General features: G+C 34.1%; 1 protein-coding gene across 1 annotated transcript in view; it reads right to left on the bottom strand.

Annotated features, from left to right (window-relative positions):
- The window catches only part of Slc30a9 (solute carrier family 30 member 9), an 83,590-nt gene that overhangs the window by 15,344 nt on the left and 47,252 nt on the right, over positions 1–20,994 (bottom strand). The window contains exons 8-15 of the mRNA XM_063240564.1: positions 18,511–18,578; positions 17,192–17,294; positions 11,446–11,501; positions 9,341–9,476; positions 6,765–6,804; positions 5,646–5,717; positions 4,978–5,085; positions 2,434–2,599 (exon numbers count right to left, since the gene is read on the bottom strand). Of these exons, the coding sequence (XP_063096634.1) occupies positions 2,434–2,599; positions 4,978–5,085; positions 5,646–5,717; positions 6,765–6,804; positions 9,341–9,476; positions 11,446–11,501; positions 17,192–17,294; positions 18,511–18,578 (749 nt within the window). The remainder of the gene's footprint in view (positions 1–2,433; positions 2,600–4,977; positions 5,086–5,645; positions 5,718–6,764; positions 6,805–9,340; positions 9,477–11,445; positions 11,502–17,191; positions 17,295–18,510; positions 18,579–20,994) is intronic.

Genomic DNA, 20,994 nt, shown 5'->3' with positions numbered 1-20,994 from the left:
ATGTACATCCCCAAGTACTTGGGTGGCTGAGGCAGTGCAATCACTTGAGCCCAAATGAAACCTGTATAGATAACATGGTGAAATTCATCTCAAAAAATTGAAAACAAAACAGCAATAAAACTTAACCAACCATTTTAAGGCACTAGAGAAAGAAAACCAAATTAAAGCTAAAGCAACCAGAAGGAAGAAAATAATAGAATAATGTAGAAATTAATGAGAAAAAAGAAAAATAGGGAAAACTGATTAAACCAAATGCTGGTTTTTGAAAACAAAACTGACACTCTTTAGCATTTTAAATGCTCAAGACAGACTCAAAATTAGTATCAGCAACAGAAGATGAGATATTGTGTGGAACAGTTCGTATTGTCTATTTCTTGTTGAGTCAGTTTTGGTAGTTTTTTTCTTGGGACATGCTCATTTACTTCTATATTATTAAGTGTTTTTTTGAAATCTTTTTTGTTTATTTGAGGTTGGTCGACAACAAATAATGGAATTAGGAATTAACCCCACACAGAAAAGCCATGTTCAGATGGTTCGCTACTAAGTTCTGCTAATGAAAGAATATAAAATTCTTCACAAACTCTTCAAAAAACAACCAAAAGAGAAACCAAAACTTTCCTACTCACTCTGTGAGGCCAATTACCAAAAAGACATTAAGATGGATTGTCTCACATCAAGGCACAGTCTGATTTTAACAATGCCTGACTTCTAACTTTGATCCAACCAAATGATTACCTTTTAAGATTAAACTTTTCAAGACAGAATGCCACCCATAGTAGCACATGCCTGTAATCCTGAAACTCTAGGAAAGTGGTGCAGGATGGGCCACTTCAGTGATTTAGCAAGACCCACTCTCAAAAATCAAAAAGGAAGTCAGGTATGGTGATACACACCTGTAATCCCAGTACTCAGGAGGCTGAGGTAGGAGGATCTTTGCAAGCTCAAGACCAGTCTGGGCTGGCTATAAAGTGAGCTCAAGAGAAACTTAAACTGCATAGTGAGACCCTATCTCAAAAAGAATAAGAAAAAAAAAATTAAAAGGATCCACATATAGCTCAGTGCAAAGGCCCTGGCACTCTCTGGCACTGCAAAAAGAAAAGTAAACATATAAAACAGAGACTATAAATCTAATCACTAATGTTTAACTAATCCAGGTCATTTTCTAAAGACTAAACTTTTAAAAGATTTCAATTATAACACAGAACAAACATATGGATGTAGTCTGAATATAGTTTGTCTCCATCAAAAATTCTGTTGAGCTTTATACCTCAATATAGTAGAGTTAGGGTTTTTTTTTTTTGTCTTTTTCCTTTTTATCGGTACCAGGGATCGAACTCACGACTGCCTGCTTGCAAGGCAGGCGCTTATGCCGCTCAGCTAAATCCCCAGCCCAGAGTTAGAGTTTTGTAACAGATGTTTGGCTGATGGGTGGGGCTTTCATGAATACATTAATGCCATCGCCTATGAGTTTGAGCTCTCAGAGGACTTCAATAGTTGCCATAAGAACTAGCTGTTAAGAAGCAAGGTTGTCCCTCGTGTTCTGTCTCTTCCACATGCACCTGCTTGACCCCTCTTCCCACTAGAGCTGATGCAGCATCAAGCCCTTACCAGATGCGGCACAATGATTGTGAACTTCCTGGTCTCCAGAGATATGAACTAAAGAAAGTCCTTTCAAGTAGCAACAGAAAACAGACTAAGACAAATACATTTTTACTTAAAGTTTGAAAATGACTTTATATGTAAGAAAAGCAATATTTAGTGGATCATTGCAGTGTGGTTTTTTTAAAAGTCTGTAGTGCTGGGGATTGAACCCAGGATTTCATGCATACTAGGCAAGTGCTCTACCACTGGGCTCCTAAGTTTTCAGATCCTTACCTTACACAATTTAAAAGGTAAGGGCTGAAGGTGTAGCTCAGTGGCTGAGAACTCGCCTAATGTGTGAGGCCCTAGGTTCAATACCCAAAATTGGGGGCGGGGGAGTAAGGAAACAATTCAATTAAATAAACTAGAAGTCTCTTTTCAAAAGAAATACAAATAAATTTCATTCACTTTGGTAATCATTTCCCCATAAATAACATTGTCTTTTACTTTTAATATATTAAATTTGTAACTGCATTATAAATATAGGGCAAACATAAATGTAATGATTCAATGTTAAGTGGTTTCACATTAAGGAGCCAATTGCTTTATATATTTCTATTCTTATATTATCTCATTATATCTTTCTCTAAAAGTTATACACAGAATTTAAAAACTAACTTATAACAGGTTTCCTAAATGTACTTGCTTTTTTCTACGATATTGATTCTGAAAAGTAATATGTTTAAAAAGTCCCAGAGGCTAGGAATCCAAAACTTCCTCTGAAAACCACCCCATCATGTATGTTTTTCATGTTTTTGTAGGCCCTACGAACATCACCAGAGTAAGGCTGACCTTACTGATGGGTCGTTCTCCAGCAGTTCAGTAAGCCGTTGTACTTGCTCTGGTTGGATGGACCGTCCTAAGAGTGCTTCTGTGTTAGTGTAGATCAGGAATGCTGAGACCACACCTAATAAGGTGCCCACACCCAAAGAACCAAGGCTGTCATACAACGGGTTGCCTAAACAAAGCATGTAGAAAAGCAGTGAATAAATAATTACTTTAATAAAAACTCCACTTTTAAAAGCAAATAACCAGAATTAGTAAGTCAGCGGACTCAAAATTCATTCCTAACTCTTTGAGTTACTTCCTATAATGACTCTTAATAGTTTTACCACATGTACTTCAAAACAAGGACAGGAAAACTTCTTTATATTACATGAAAGCATTATGTAACTTAACTATTTATATCTGTTTCTTGAATCTAGTCATGGCATAGTAAGAACTCAAGAGCATTTTCATATTACAGATACAATTTTCATATTTATAAAACACTGCATTAAAGAATCAACTTATTTTAGATTTATCAGTAGCACTTTTCTACCCCAGATTAGCAGAATAACTGTGAAGTCAAAATCTTAATGGGGCTGGGGATTTAGCTCAGCGGCATAAGCACTTGCCTTGCAAGCATGTGGTTGTGAGTTTTATCCCCGATACCGATTTAAAAAAAAAAAATCTTAAGTAACAATGTTTTGTGTCTCATTACTACCAACATGTTGCAAGAGAATTAAACTCTACAGAAAATGATATGGCTGACTCTTCTCACTGGACCAAAGATGACACCTAACTAATTACCAATTCTAGACACAAAGCAGAGAATTCATTACATGAAATGAAAGCCTAAAGGTAGTAGTGTATTAATGTGGCTTCTGGATCATCAGTATCAGTACCACCTGAGAAGGAAGTACAAACACAAATTCTCAGACTTCATCTCAGAACTTCTGATTCCAAAATTCTAAAGGTGAGGTTCACCACTAAGTGTTTCACCAAGTCCTCTAGGTGATTCTGGTTTTAAAATCTGCCTTAGGTTGTTAGGGCTTATGCTTTTTCTGAAAGCATTTCTCAGAACTGCTGAGAAATGCTAATTTACTATTCAGGAGCATTCAGGTAATATCTATATTACAGACATTAATGAATATTATATTTTAAATATGTAAGTTTTATACACATGGCTTTTATGATAAATCTTTTTATTTTGAAAATGTCATCAAAATTACCTTAACTTGAAATGCTTGATAAAATGTTTATTTTGCTAAAACTCTCAATGTATATGATGATTTTATTGATGTATAGTCAAAATATAACACTAAGTCAGGTATAGTGGCACATGCTTATAATCTCAATACTCTGGAGGCTGAGGCAAGAGGATCAGAAGCTCCAGCTCAGCCTGGGTAGCAGCAACTTGGCAAGACCCTACCACAGAAACATTTTTAAAAGACTGGAGACATAGATTAGATTGAAGGCCTTATGTTCAGATCCAGTACTACAAAAACAAAACTAAAAACGCTACTAAAAAGTAAACTCACTTATCTCTATTGTCTGACTTACTTGTAAAGTATTATCAATTACTAGGTTTAATTTAAAATTAAATACTGCTCTTTAGAGAGCTAAATTAAAAGACTTTATGTCTAATAAAGAGCTTAAATTAAAGGTAAACCAGAAAAATAATCAATATTTTTAGGGTTATTTCAGATCACAGTGTACACCGGAGAACACTGCTTCATTCTTAAAATGTACATTCAAGATGAGAAGGAATAATTTGTAGTTCAGACTATTTGAAAAAACACTACAGAACTGTGGAAACTATCTGAAATTATTTTAAATAGTTAAAATCAAATGGAGAAGAAGGGAAGTGTAATAGTTCCAAAAGAACTTCAACTTCATAAATTGAGATTTTTTCAAACTAAATGGTTATTATGTTTTGTATTATACTGGTCCTCAAAAGACCTGACTAGCTATAAAAATGAGGATAGAACCAAACTCAGTTAAATAAATATAGAAGTAGTAGGAATTATTGGCACTAGGAGCAAAAAAAAGACAAATGAATAACAGCCACAATATATTTTTACTGAGAACTTGAGTTTGTTAAAGTTTTCTCATTATCTTAATCAACTTCTAAAATTATATTCATATTATCCAAACTTTTATTGGTAGAGTTTAAAGATAAGAGTGATTACAAAAAGATTTACAGTATAATATAAATCTCTTACTTTACTTATTTCTAATGCAGAGAAATTTTTTTTCTTTTTTATGGTTGCTTTTGCTTTTGTTTTTTTGAAACAGGGCCTTGCTAGGTGTTCTAAGCTGGCCTCAAACTTGTGGTGACCCTGTTGCCTCAGCCTCCAAAGTGCTAGAATTACAGGCATGTGCTATCATGCCCAGAAATTTCTATTCAGAGAAAATCTAATGTTTTTAGTAAGTAAATATTTCATATAAATTAATGATTACTATGAAATTAATATTTAATAATCTATTGGCTTAAAATTATTCAATAAGAACAAAATTCCTATATATAATTATGTAACATAATAGATCACTTATAATTTAAGAATAATTTACCTGTTATAGATGTAAGGCCCATGCAAGTGGCTGCTATTGTCACTCCCAAGACTGCTGCAGTATCCTCCAATAATATAACATTGGTGCTAGGATCACGACTTTCCATTACTTAATCATGGAGGAAAAGGGGAAGAAGAGAAAATTTCTGAAATGTTAACTTGATACTATCACAGGATATTTTGGTAATTATCCAATTAAAACTAAACTAGAAATTTGTAAGCATTTTTTTTTTTTTTTGTCTTTTTCCTTTTTATCGGTACCGGGAATTGAACTCACGACTGCCTGCTTTCAAGGCAGGCACTTATGCCACTGAGCTAAACCCCCAGCCCCTAAACTAGAAATTTAAACAAAAATGTAGGACAGATCACAATTTTTAAAACCCTGTTTAACATAAATATAGTTTATTGGCTTAAGTGTCAAGTTACTTTTTCAAGTTTTATAATCATACAAAGTAATACAATAGTTCACTTAGTCAAACCTAAATAGAAAGTATCCACATGCTCAGATTGCATTATATTTCTCTTTTAAAAAGTGTTGCTTTATTAAGAGACACACAAGGAAGACACTGAAATACATGCTTTGCATTTATCTATCAGGAACACAGCAACAGTATGAAGTTATTTTAAATAACTAAAAGGAGAAATTAATCTGGCTTCTAAAATACATACCATACTTATAAAATGACATTCCTTTGGCCCGAGCACTCCTGCGAAGTTCATTTATGGCAACAAGAAGTGTTGCTGAAAGAAAGGTGTTTATATCAGCAAGAAAGAAATTTCATACTCCCAAACTTTAAGATGGGATCACAAAAGATAAATGCACATAATATTTTAATGCCATGTTGGAAATATGGAAAAGTTCTAGTCATTATCAACTCTAATTCATCATAATAAAATGAATCTCGTATTTCTCAACCATAGTCATGAAATAAAATTACTATAATGACAATCTTAACTTATTGAACAGTCACTATTTGTTTTTCTTTTTTTTGTCTTTTTGAGACAGGGTCTCTCTATGCAGTTCAGGCTGGCCTTGAGCTCATCTTGTAGCCCAGGCTGGTCTCGAACTTGCAAGGATCCTCCTGCCTCAGCCTCCCGAGTGCTGGGATTATAGGCATGAGCCACCACGCCTGGCGAACAGTCACTATTTGGAAGGCATCACACTCAACACAATCACTTTTGATCTTCTCAACCTTTTGAAGCAAGTTGTACAATCATTATTGTACAGTCTGTCAAACAGGAAGGACAAGTAAACACACACAATTATGATCTGTCAATTAAAATCATATTAATTTTTAAAATAGGGTGAAGGTTGTACCATTCATAGGAAATGACAATGTTTCAGGGTAAATACGCTATGAGTACAGCAGTGAATTAGGCAGTTTCATTTGATATTGTCACAGTCATGCCAAAGGTACGTATTTCAGGAATTCTTAAGTAGGATTATGGCAAAACAAGACAGCCTCCACTGTTGATTAACACTACTAAAACCTGATTTTTAAAAACCGGTATAGTTTTTATGATATTCTGATACATTTTATTATATTCTGATATATTTCTGATGTACTGAGCATTATATGATATTAAGGATAAAACATAGTTTTCTCCTTCCTTCTCTATTATAGGACATCCATAGTACATTATACAAAAACTTCCTAAAAGTAGGCAAAGCTTAGATTCCTATTGCATAGTTTCATTAATCAACCCAATCAAGTAAAACTATAATAATGGACTGCTGAATATATATCACTAAATTGAGAACAAGGAGCACTTTGAGGCAGTACATACCTCCTTCAGATACCAACGATCCTGCTAAAATACAGTATGCCTAGAAAATAAATTAAAACAGAATAATTTAAGTATTTCACTAAAGAATCATAATTATCCATGTATAAAAATTATAATGTACAGAAATAGAAACAAATTCAAACCCAAATTAAACAATAAGGATCTTGGTTGCAAACAGTTCAAAAGAGGACAATGAGATATGGGCACAATTATTTGAAATCAGGGTTATGGATAACAGACAGAGTAAAGTTCCACAGTCACACACAAGTAATTTCTAGATTTTGATTCTCAGTATGAAGAGAATCCTGATTCAAAGTGGAAGCAGTCATAAACAGTAACCAATTATTTCTTTTGGTATCACCACTTCTTCTAGTTACAAGACTCTCTTCAATTAAAGATGGCAAAAGAAGTTTTAGTCTAAGATACATAAAAGAGTTAACAGTGACACAAATTTATTAAAAATTTTAATGAAACTGAAACCAAACATTTGTAGAATTTTCAACACACCTTTTAGAAAACCTAGGTTATCCTGAAACAAGTTTGAAAGTTTCAAACCTAATATGTGCACTCTTAAAATTTTGCTCTGGAAACAAAGGTCTCCAAAGTTAAGTGATGTGACTGCATACACAGAAATGAGTCTAAAATAAGAACTGGAGTACAGGCTTTCCAGTTTTGGTTGGGTTCTTTCCACTAAATCTTACTACCAACCTGAAATTAATGACTGATAATGTAATTAACATAGTAGCTAAACTTCCCAGTAACTCTTCATGTCCTTTTACTTCATGCCTGATTTAAGACACACTTATTACCCAACAAAATTTAATCTCTAACTTCAGAAACTGCTCTGCTTCTATAAAGTGATACTGTACAGATTAGATGAATGCCAGGGCAATGAGGTACTGTATCAAGCCAACTTTTCAGATGGAGGAAATACAAGTTTATTCATTTTAGTTATATGAAATGTATTACTGTAAGAAACTGACCAATAAAAACTGCAGGAAACTAATCAATGGCAAATGTAAATAAACTACTTTTAATAGCCCTGTTCTTGCATCACTGGTGTGATATAGTAGTATACTAAATCAAGACTAGATTCACTCAGGTGTGGGGGCACATGCCTATAATCCCAGCACTCAGGAGACTAAGGCAGGAGGATCACTGTGAATGTGAGGCCAATCTTGGCTACACAGTGAATTCAAGGTGAGCCTGAACTGTACAACGAGATCTTGTCTTGATGACCCAAAATACACAACAAAATAGGTTTCAGTTATCCCCACATTCCAAAATGAGGTGCCAGAAGATATTCAGGCCTTGCACAGAAGGTGGCCTCAGCCTGGGCTTCTCATTGCACTGTACACTGCATACAAACCATTTTAGAAGAGCTGGAAGCAAGGAGACTAAAACAAATGCCAAACATGTTTAGAATTACACCATGAGTTGCAGAAGCTTAGGGGGAGTGCTACAGGACCAGTTTATGCTTGTCCCGGGAGCCACTCAGAATGGCCAAGGAGTATAATCTCTAATAAGTGATCAAGGAAGGAAAAGACCACTTTAAACATCTATAATGGTCAGAGGAGAACATGGTACAAAATAAGAATGCTATGCTAGTACTTATCGGCCCCCGCGCCAGTGCTGGGCACTGAGCACCTGAGGACAGAAGCCTCAGGTAGGGCAACACAGAAGGTGACTCTCTTTTCCTCTTCCCATTTCCACCAGGCTTCCAACCTGAAGGAGGCTTCAGATCATAAAGCAAATCCTTTAAATTTAAATGGAGTTTCAACTTAAAACTAGTAACAAGCAACTGGATACTGTGTTTTAATTACTGATATGAGACTATTTTGGCACTAAACTAAATAGGGGTCTTTTGTTCAGCAATATTTAAACAACTTAATAGAACTGCCCAGGATTTTAATCAAGGAGGGTGGGCTTAATTGTACCTGCAGATCTTCTTGTGCAATATCACCAAACAAATGAATCTAGAGATCATGCCCAGTCATGTTCTAAAAACCACAACTCTATAGTGTACAGTCAAGCTTTGTCATTCCTGTTCAATTAATTTTTTGGTTCACATTAAAAATAACTTCTTCGCCAAAATCTCATGTCAACAAGGTAGGGCTTTTGGAAGATGACTGGCTCATCAGGGTGCCAATATCAATAATGACTCAATCCACTGATAAGTTTGTAGTTGAACAGGTCATAAGAGATGGGGCCCAGTTGGAGAAAGTTGTCACTCGGTGCACGCCTTTGAAAAGTATATCCTGTCTCCAGCCTCTTCTCGTTTTTCAGACCTTTCCCCCTTCTCTTTATTTAATGGCAGCCTCTCTGCTTTCCTTGTTATGCCCTTTTACCAGAATATGTCTACCTTGAAACCAGTTAACCATTTACTGAAACCTTTAAAAGCATGAGCTAAAATGAATGATCTTGTTTAAGTTTTGTATGTCAGGAAATTGTCCTAGAAATAAAAAGATGACTAACACAATACTATTCTATGAAAGGCATTCTATGGTGCTCAATCACTATGTCATACTACTTCCAAAATCAGGGAAAGAGTGAGGGAAAAAAAAAAAAAGGATTACCCATAAAAGGGATTCCATTGGTTCAGGATGAAGCAATCCCATAATTCCATGGTACCAAGAGAGTCCTGCACCCATCATAAAAATACCAACACCGCTAATTAGTGAAGAAATATAGCGCATATTTGAAAATCCATACCTAAAAAATTGAAAAATTAAAATTTACAAAAATAAAAAAGTTTTCTTTCGAAGTATGTGCTTAATAGGTGTATGAAAAGCAAATGTTACTTAATTCAGGCATATTCTAATCCCTTTTCCATGTACCCTAAAAAGATACTATATTATTATATTTCATATCTACTGGTAAAATTTCTCTTTTAAAAATACTTAAATATAACACTTCAATTTCTTTGTACTTCAGTTTCTAATTAAATATTCTGGTTTGTTTAGCCAAACTATGATTTATCTTATCTATAACTTGATACTTAAGCTAGCAGTTTAGTATATATAATCTATTGCTGGTTCTAAATAGTTTAGCCGATAGCAACTATAAACTCACTAGAAACAAGAGCCTCAGTTTTCTGATGTTTTTTCAGTTAATTTTTTAAAATCTCTGCTTTTCTAAGCATCTTTGGTGAAAATGTACATTAATTTTTATCATTTAAGTACCAATACAATATTGTTAAGAGAGTTAAAAATATATGACACACTAGAAGAGAAAAAAATCACTCATTCTTAAAAGTAATTCTTGGGAACTTTACTCTCAAACTTTATTGCACCTGTCTGGCATAGATGCAAATTCAAGTAAGAATGCTTAATCAAAATTTCTCTTTGAATTTTTTTTGTGAAGATGTAATCTCAGCATAGAGAATTCCCAATTTATATATATGACAATGTTTCATCAGTTTTGATTTAGAAAATTTTACTTTCTGTTAAAGTTTACACAAATGAATATGGGATATATATTTATTTAAAGTAAATTAAGATCTAATTAAGTGTCATTACTTTCACTTTACAAGTTTTTGAGAAATCTGCAGGTTCTTATTAAAGAATTTTATCATGTAGATCTGCATGGTCCAATATACTAAGTCACTAACCACATGTAGCAATTTAAATTTATGAAAAATAAATATAGTTTAAAATTTAGTCATAGTAGCCATGTTTCCAGTGCTCAACAGCCACGTGTAGCCAGTGACTACAATATTGGACATATATAAAATATTTTCATTATTAAAGAAAATTCTATTGGGCAGCAATAAGGTAGATTACTGAAAATACCTTAACAAAAAAATCTTTACAACCTGAACATAAAAAATTTCACCCTCTGATTTAAAAGTTGTGGTAGATAAAACTGGTCAGGAAAACTATTTTTTCCTTAGAATAGTAAAACACTGTAATGATGTGTAATTATCAGTCTAGAGAATTAGGTATTTCCTATAATATTAGCTTACTGATAATTATAAGTCAAAATACAATATACTTATTTATAGCAGGAGAGGCTTGCTATCAAGAAATGTATTTACAAAACAGAAATGAGCAAATTCACAGAAGTAAAAATGTATCTTTTGCTTAAGAATAATCAAATTCTACTAATGAAGCTAGTTAAAATAATAATGCGTATAAGTTCAAACATTTTAGATGATTGTCAGAAAATACAGCAAAAACTCTATCAAAGAATTAACCTGATTCAAAATGATATATTCCAAAAGTACATTCACTTTACAAATACATGTTTTGAAACATAAATATCATTTCTGAATCATAATAAAAGATTTAAGTATACATTTAATAAAAGTTATCAGCAAAATTTTAGATTTGATAACTCATTAGTCTAAATCTGAAACATATTTCCCTGGATCAAAATAAAAACAACTTTAAGACTAAAATATATGCTTTGTTATTATCCAATATGGATAAGACAAGATCTCTATGCTGTGTTACAAAGCAAAAAGTAATTTAAACTCCATTTTCAAATTATACCTTGAATTTATTTTGACACAGTGGTGAGTCCTGCATTTTAGACACTACAGTGAAAAAAAAAAAAAAAAAGACCAAATCTTTCACCAACTGCAGATATATAAATTGCAGGAGATTTCTGAAATTCAGTTGCTTTTATTTCAATGACTTGTTGCTAAAACAAACAAAAACAAAGGCAATAATATCCTTACGGATGAGTAGGATCTGGTGTTTGAACAGATTTACTGATGCCCAATGCTAGTAAGCCCTATGGAGAAGAAGGAAAATGGTAAATTATCATTAGTAACATGGAGAGTATAATATGGTTAAGCCCATTTAGAAGGAGCAAGCTAATAACAAATCTCTCTCTGTCTCTCACACACACAAACACACACACACACACACACACACACACACACACACACACACACACACAGAGGTTAATGCATATGTCAGATAGGTTTGCAAAGTACTGCGCAGTTACTACCTAACGGCTAAGAAGCCTTACCAGGGCTTCCGGCTCCATGATCAAACCTTCCTTTCCTGGCATTCCTTTTGCATCACACAATCACACCGCTGCTTACATGTTACCTCAGCTGTTTAATGTGTGTAGAACTGGCTTACAAGACACTAAAAGGGCTGTTTCTCCACTCACTCAAGACATTGCAAACCCAGGTTCATGACAAATTCATGTGAGTCAATGTTAAACATTAATATAGATGATTTTAAAAGAAACAGTTTTCAAAATGACAGAAATTCAACTTCCATCTATTTCATAAGACCCAGGAAAAATCTTCATCAAAGTCTTTTTGAAAACTCTAAGACAGTCTCCACTCAAGATCTCTCAAAGCAGCTGAATGTGGGGGCTAATGCTTGTAATTACAGTAATCTGAAAGGCTAAGGCAAGAGGACCAAAAGTCTGGGCCCTGTCCAGACAACTTAGCAAGATACTCAAAATAAAACTTAAAAACAGAAAGAATCAACATGTTATACACATGTATCCACTCCCTAAGATGAATGTACACTTTATGTACTGCAAACACACACTAATAAAGTAAAACTTTAAAAAAAAAGCAGGGTGGGAGAAGAGCTCAGGGCAAAAGTCCTCAGAAGGATGCCCAAAACAACAAAAATAACTGGTCAAAGTATCTGATACCAGTCTCAAGCTTTTATTTACCTCATATTGCATTAAATTCTTTTCAAAAATTCATTTTTTAAAAACAAAATTATCAGGGAATTGTAAAGAAATGTAAATGGTATGGGAAAGTGGATAAACCAAGAATCTACAGTATATTCAGACTGTCTATATAGCTTTAGTGCTACTTTTTGTGCCAGATTTCAGAAAGGTGGTAATAAGCATGCTTAAAAATATGATCACAATCTAGGACATTTCTGACATACAGACAGATGAACAGACAGCGCAGCTCAAAAAGCCTGATAGATCATTTCAGTAAATTCAACTCATTCTCACCAAACGTCAGCAATTAAAGTAGATGACTGAATTTTATCACAGCAATATTTAGTCTTTGAGATGTATTTTGAAGTAAATTCCGTTTTATCTTTAAATCTTAAAAAAATTAAGCCTTTCAGAAAATGAAGCCACAAGATTAGTCTCACGCTACTGAAAACATTAACCCTAATATTACTATCAAATCAGTAATAGACATTTCCATATAAAAAATTTTGTTTTTGAGGTACAATTCACAAATGATGAAATGCATCAATTCTGAATAGACAGTTTTTGTTGCTGCTGTGTTTTACAGCATTGGGAGTTAAATTCAGGACCTTCCCATTGAGCTATATCCCAATGCCCTTTTTTAAATTTTGTGACAGTATCTCAGCTATTCTGGTAGGTTGCCCAGGCCAGGCTTGAAGTTGTGATTCTCCTGCTTCAGCCTCTTCAGAGTGCTGGTATTATAGGTATGTGCTACCGTACCTGACACCAAACATACAGATTCTCAAGTTTTAACAAATGCATGTAACCCACAACATATTTTTATCCAGACAGAAGCTTTCCATCAGCCCAAAAATTTCCTTTGTCCCTTTTTAAAATGTCCTTTATCAGAAGCAATTTTCTGATCTTCTTTAAATAAAAGATTAAAGTTAAAATTCTAAAGAAGTATTTTTCTGTTCACCTTCTTTCAGTACATGCATGTTACTAACTGAAAAACAACTCATTCTTTTTTATGTCAGATAAGATTTCACTGAATGATTATAACACAACTTGTTTATCCACTCCACTGTTAATGGGCAGTGATGATGGGTTTATTTGACTTTCCTGGTCATTCTAAGTAAAGTTCTTACTCAAGTCTTTTGTTGTCATTCATTCCATTTCTCTATCAAACGCTTAGGAGTAAAGTTGCTGGGTCACAGGAGAGGCATATATGTCAAACATTTTCAAAGAATGGACCATTTTACCCTGTACCAGCCATGTCTAAGTAATCTGCTGGCTCCTCCCCTTCACCAACATTTGGTTTTCAGGCTTTTGATTTTAGTTGCAACGGAAGATATATAGAGCTTTCCTATGGTTTTAAGATGTTTCTTCCTAATAACTAATAGTTTTAGCACTTTTTCATGTACCAACTGGTCAGCGTTCATATGTTTACTCATGAAATTCCTGCTAAAATCTTTAATCAAAAAAAGAAAAACAAACCCACCTGAGTTGTATTTTTATTACTCAGTTATAGAAGTTCTTACTTTGTATACCAATCGTTTGTCAGATATATGCCTCATGATGGTTTTCTTCTCGTCTATGGTCTGCCTTTTTGTTTTCTTAAGAGTGCTTTCTGTTTGACTATTTCTAAGACAAGGTCTCACTAATACGCTAAGTTGCCCACACTGGACGCAAACTTTCAATCCTCTTGCCTCAGCTTCCCAGAGTGAAAGCTATCTTTTAATAAGCAAAAGTTACAAATTTTGGTTCTTTTTTTCTTTTCTTTCTGTTTTGAGACAGGGTCGTGCTATGTAATTTGACTGGCCCTCAACTCACTATATGGGCCAGGCTGGCCTTGAACTCATGTGCATATATGTCAGATAGGTTTGCAAAGTACTGCGCAGTTACTGTGTTTCAACAAACACTGCTGTTCAGCCGAGTGCTGGGATTACAGGCATGTACCAACCATGCCTGGCTAAAAACTTTGAATTTTGATGAAGTTTAATTTGGAAACCTTTTATGGTGTTTTCTTTTCTTTTTTTTTTTTTTTTTTTTTTTTTGTCTTTTTCCTTTTTATCGGTACCGGGGATCGAACTCACAACTGCCTGCTTTACAAGGCAGGCGCTTATGCCGCTGAGCTAAATCCCCAGCCCCTATGGTGTTTTCTATTTTTTTTGTTTGTTTGTTTCTTATTCATGAAATCTGTGCTTATCCAAGGATCTAAAAAGTGTATTCCTAGATTTTCATTTAGAATCTTCAGTTTTATTTTTCACAATGGGGTCTACGAGACCCCAAAAATTTGGATATAGTGTGATATAGAGAACAACCACCCCAAACATATAAATATCTCATTTTTCTAGCAGTGTTTGTTGAAACAATTATTTACTTCAATGGCCTGCTTTGTTACCTCTGTCAAGAGGCAACCGTGTAAACATGGCTCCTGTACTGTTTCCACTTACCAATTCTTACACCTCATTACCCTAACATACACTTGTAAGTCTTGTAGTCCTCCATTATGTTGCTTAATTTCAATGCAAAAATACATCTGTAATAACTACTTACTTAACACCTTTACTTGATAATTCTATCATTTGTCAACTGTTGTACTGACTGATCTTTCTCCTGGTTATGTCAAATTTGCTTGCTCCTTTGACTGTCTAGTAGTATTTTTTTTTTAATTGTATAGCAAACATTGTGAATGTTGAGCTGAATGTTTGGATTTTGTTGTCTTCCTTAAGTATGGGGCTGTGTTATGGATTGTCTAACAGTTTTTTGTTTTTATTGGATGATAAACATTGAATATTAAACTGAGCATTTAGATTTTGTCTTCTTTAAAGAATACAGGAATTTGTTCTGGCAAGTAAATTACTTGCATGTCAGCTCAACCTTTTGGAGTTTAGAGAAATCTATTAGAAAGGGCTCTATAATAGTCCTAACCTTATACCTTTCCTTGGCCATATGTACAAATATTTCTGCATGTCAACTTTCCTATCTTTGGATAAGCCTTTGAGAAAACAGACACTATGTTTACGTGTGTCCCATTCCTTCTCCTCCTACTTCAGATACCATGACTGCCAAAGTGTTACAGAGATAAATGTAGCTGAATATAAAAATTAAATTCAAGGTAAATATTTTTAGTACTAACGACAAATGCTTCTTACTTTTACAAAGTAATAACCCATTTGACAAAGTCATTTAACAAAGACTAAGATGAGTTCTCAGGTTTAATTTTTATTAATATTGTTCTCCTTGTTCCTTATCATTTTATTACTTTTGTCTGAAACATTTTTTAAACTTTTTTTGCCTCCTAGAAATCCTTCTACATGCTAGTCAGGCACTCTATCACTGAGGTAAAGCCCCAGACCTCAATATCCCAAACCTGCATAGTCTCCCAAATCTGTTTCCAATATAACAGGAGTATTAAATATGTAAATAATGAAAAGCTATTCTCTTAATATACCATGCTCTTTAAAATATGAAATATATACTTTTAAAGGGCTTGAGTTTCTAATATTTATGATTTTAAATAAAGGTAGTTTAAAATATATTTTATTTTATTTATGTATGTTTAGTATTGGGAACTGAACTCAGGACCTTGTGCTTACTAGGCAGGCATGTGTGCCTCCAAATATGTATTTTGAAAAAATTTTCTGAATTTGCAAACTCAAGGAAAGTAATTCAACTCGTTTAACATAAAGCATTAGTAAAGAATCACATCATTATTTTATATCTTTATATTTTTAAAAAGCCTTTAATTTATTGGGTCTTAGTCTTTTAAGAACTCAAATTTAGAGACCAAATTTCCACTCAATTTAAGTACTTTGTTTAAAAAGTTTAAAACCAGGGGGCTGGGGATTTAGCTCAGCGGCGTAAGCACCTGCCTTGCAAGCAGGCGGTCGTGAGTTTGATCCCCGGTACTGATAAAAAAAAATGAAAAAGACAAAAAAAAAAAAAAAAAAAAAAAAAAGTTTAAAACCAAATGCTTAGTAACCGCCAAGTTTACATTTCAAATTCCATCACTGCAAGCTCTTAAAGAATATCAATCTGCTTTAAAATACTATGATCCCTCATTATAATTGGGGGCCTAATTCGGAACCCCTCAAGACTATTAAAATCCTTCAATACTCAAGTGCATTATATAAAGGCAGCACAGTATCTGCATAATTTACAAACATTCTTTCATATTTTAAAACATCTCTATATTAGTTATCATGGCTAATACAATGTTAATTTTATGTCTATGATCGGTTAAGCTGTACTTGGAACAGTAACAAGGAAAAAAATCTATACACATACAATAGAAACACAAATTTTTTTCTGAATATCTTCCATCCAAAATTGGTGAAATCCTGTCTGGCAAGTGCAATGTTGTGAGTTTAATCCTCAGCACCAAAAATAAATAAATAAATAAATAAATAAATAAATAAATATTTAAAAAGGGTGAAATCTAAGGATGCTCAACCCATTGATATGGAAACCCACAGATAACGGAGGCTATCAGTCAATCGCTCAAAAGTAAAAACAATTTACATTTTCTTCCAAAAGCCAAATTCATTTAGTTTTTGTTGTTTTAAGACAGGATATTGCTATGTAGTACAAGCTGGCCTTGAACTTGGCTATAAATTCTCAGTCCTTCAGTTTCCTAAGTACTGGGATTACACACATGTAACACCACACCTAATTTTCATTCAGTTTTTAAATAAATCAAATTTTAGACTAAAGCCTAAAATACTTTAAAAAATTGATTTTAATTCAAATAGCAAGGCTGTTACAAATATTGATTTTAAAAAGCTTTAACTTCTCACCTGATTGCAAGTATCAGATAATGAGTGTATAGCTTCTGAGAACATACTTGCTGAACCCGTATAAATCCATGCAAGAAATTTAAAGAAGCAGTTTAAACCATTGCTGTGAAATAAAAATAGTAAGTTAGCATGTGTTTGGACTAAAATTTTCCACCAAAACCTTATTTAATTGATTTTATAAACTGCTATGCTAGGTACTATTAAAGGCAAATTAAAAAGAACTGAATACTGTTCAGGTAACAGGAGTACAAATTTGGAAAATATAAATTAACATGTCACAAAGTATTCAAATGAAGAAGTATGCTATATGCAGGAAAATTTGTTAAGTACACTTTGAGAAAGGGAGAAAAGATGGCGTTCTACATTTAGATAAGATGATCTAAAAGGAAAATCTAAAACTGAATTAAGAAAAAGAGGATCTTGCCCTGTCCTGTACAGAACTGCCAAAGGCGTACGTCAGTACAGGTTTGTTTGCTTAACTAGACAGATGCCAGAGCTATGGTCAAACTTAGACCAAATAGGCTCACTGTCTTACCCAAAGACTACAATAAATGTGGTTAGCTCAGAGAAACATATCCCAGGTGCAGTATTGGTCACTTGCCACATTACTGTATAGCTCTTATTCAATATTAATACCCCTTCTATGGATAAGGAAATTATCTCCTTGAAGTTACCATTTTCTCTCAACACACTAATTCCTTAAAAAATTATCTAGTATTCTAAGTTTTCTTCATATCGTACTAACATTATTCACTAAACACCTCAGCCTTCAATACCCTATTAGATTTCTTATCATTACCACCAACCTTCCCTTGTTATCAAATTCCTGAAAACAGCACCAGGCATGATGGCATAAGACTGTAATTTCACACACACGAGGATACTGAGTCAGGTGGATGGTAACTGAAAGTTTAGACTGAGGGATTTTTCCAGATCCTGTCTTGAACTAACTACGGGGTGTGGCTCACTACAAAGCCCTTGGGTTCAACCCAGTATCATTTCCCTAAGCATGTGAGAGGGCTTGTGTTCAATCCTGGAAAAATAAATAAACAAATAAATATAAAGTTTTACCACTTTCAGGGAAAATGAGAGGATTTTCAGTCAGCAACTTCAATATTAACACAAGGATAAATGTCTATGTTCACTTGGACCCTTCCTATCACTTTATTGACAATAATACAGACTTTCTAACTGCCTCCTAAAACAGTATCAGCCTGCAATTCTGTAGCTCATGACTAAATAGTAAATTGATACATTCAAGGATATGCACATTAAAAAGATATACTCCTATTTTTAAAAGCCTATTTTTCAGTACTTACATGCAAATGGCAACCATTACCACTTTTCCTGGTCCCTTGAAGAATACTGATGCTGTTCCAGAACGTGGCTGCAAAAACAAAATAAAAAACCTCTAAATTCTCCCAGAGACACACTGTAATTGGTACCTCTGACAAAACAGAAAACTCCTCTATTAAAACCTCCAAACAACCAGGTTTATTTATTAATATCCTTTCTCCAGAAAGTTCTTTAAAAAGCAAACAGATTAAAATAGAATTTAAGTACTTCTCCAGAATCTTGTTTATTGTTTTCTTGTAATTCACATCTTGAGGTCTTCAAGAAATAATCCCAGTTTCTACACAGAAACTAGTAAAAAACTAGTAAGAATATATTGACCTAAAATCCATATACGCTAAAATTTTCCATTTCTTGAGCAACTCCTTTTTTAAAAAAAAAAAGTAACAGCCAAAGCCAACAAACTTACTACTTGAATTTAACTCTTCTGTGTTATCTAAAGACAGAAAACCTCAAGTGAAAGTATCGTGTTTAACTGCAAAACAGACCAAAACAAAGGGAACAAAACGAGTAGTGAAACAGGAAATATTTTCCTGAGTTAAATTTTATTTTGCTATTCCTTGAATATATACCTACGATCTTCCTGCTACTTTTTCTTCTCCTGAAATGCTGTCTACTTCTAGCACAACCTAAGTTTTAATCACTCGTCCATGTCTGACCAAATGATACCTTTCTTTCTTTCTTTCTTTTTTTTTTGGGGGGGGGGTGTCTTTTTGTGACAGGGTTTCACTATGCAGTTCAGGCTGGCCTTGAACTCATTTTGTATCCCAGGCTGGCCTCAAACTTGCAGCAATCCTCTTGCCTAAGTCTGCCAAGTGCTGGAATGATAGGCATGTGCCACCACACTCAGGAAGTATTACCTCTGTCTATAAAGGCTTCTCTGATCACCTACACAGAAATAAATGCTCTACTACAAATTATTATACTTTACATCTCTATTGTTTTTACATTCTGTCATTTATTTGGGAAATACTGATTATGAACTACTATATGTTTGGTGTGTACTAGATACTAGAGTATGACAGTAAGTAAGATGGTATCCTTGCCATCATAGATCTCATATTCTAGTCCAGTAGGACAGAATAAATCCATGAAAAAATGCCTACCATCAGAGAGTGATGAACATAATAAAGAAAACAAAAGAACAGAGTATGAGAGAAAAACGGGTGATAGTAGTAGGGATGGGAAGAGTTATTTTAGCTATTATAGTCAGAGAAAGAGGTTTACTGATGAGATGCAGGCAATCAAGAAACACGATCTAGAAGAAAAATGTTTGAGGCAGAGTATGGAACATGTTCAAAGACTCTGGGTGAGAAACAAGCTTGGTACTCAAAGGGCAAAAAGAAAACAAAACGTTTTCATCGTTCTCTACTTTAACGATGAAAACGGTAAGAGCTGAACCCATGCAGACAGACAGAGGCTATATTTTACAGGTCTTTGCAGACTACAGAAAAAGTTTAAATTTTATTCTAATGGAAAAAAAAAAGCCACTGGACAACTTTCAGGAGAGACCTGACACATTCTTATTTATATAAAAAAGATATAGTTTATAATGTCAAGATAAAGCAAAAGGAGGTGAGATTAATTAGGATATTCTATACAAGAGATGACAGACTTAGTTCTTGCCAAGTTAACACAGCTTATGTCAAGTTTGTTCTTGTAGACAAAGCAAGTCTGGAATAGCAGGAATGGACTTCAATGAAAGTAGGGTGTTATGGTTTACATCTATACATTCCCCCAAAGTCTCATGCAGTCATACATGGGGTTTTTTCAGAGGTGACTAGACCTAAAATGTGTGGTATACTCATGGTGCAATGCTAGGATTAAGGGTGGGTGACTACTAAATCGGTACACTGGTGTGCCACCATCCCAAATTCCAGCAGCCTGGATACAATACAAAGGTCAGAAAGAGGCTTCTCTTCTCCCTCCCTTGTCGCTGTGCTACTGTCTGCCCACCACACACTGTTTTCCTATGCAAAGCCCCCCTTTGTTGGAGCCAGCCAATTATGGACTGAAACATCTATAAACTACGAGCTACATAAATCTTTCCTCCCTTAACTTATGGATGTTGGGCATTTTTTTCGCAACAATGAGAAAAGTAACTAAGACACAGGGGTCTTATAGACAAACTTAAGTTAAACTTTACTTCTATAGAGGCAACTTGGCATGGTGTTGCAAAAAGAAGGTTGAGGTGAAATTCCACTTCATACCCAGGAGAGCAAAATAGATTGGGGCAAGGGGTACTAAATAGTGATTTTCAGGCAGTTTTGCAATTCAGGATTTTAAAGAATACCTCAACAACTCCCTGTTGACAACGGGACACAAAGTGAACCTCTACCTTTAAAGGTCACATTTTGAAAAGTAGTGTGAAGTCAGATGCCCCCATTCTCTAATTATGCAGAAACAAATCTTATCTATGCAGTTTTAACTTGTAATTAATTTGTAGGCTA

This window comes from Cavia porcellus, unplaced genomic scaffold, assembly GCF_034190915.1.
Source record: "Cavia porcellus strain 051 isolate PalLab524CR breed Dunkin Hartley unplaced genomic scaffold, mCavPor4.1 scaffold_30, whole genome shotgun sequence".
Taxonomy (NCBI): Eukaryota; Metazoa; Chordata; class Mammalia; order Rodentia; family Caviidae; genus Cavia; species Cavia porcellus.
This window is presented reverse-complemented; position numbering and strand designations above follow the sequence as displayed.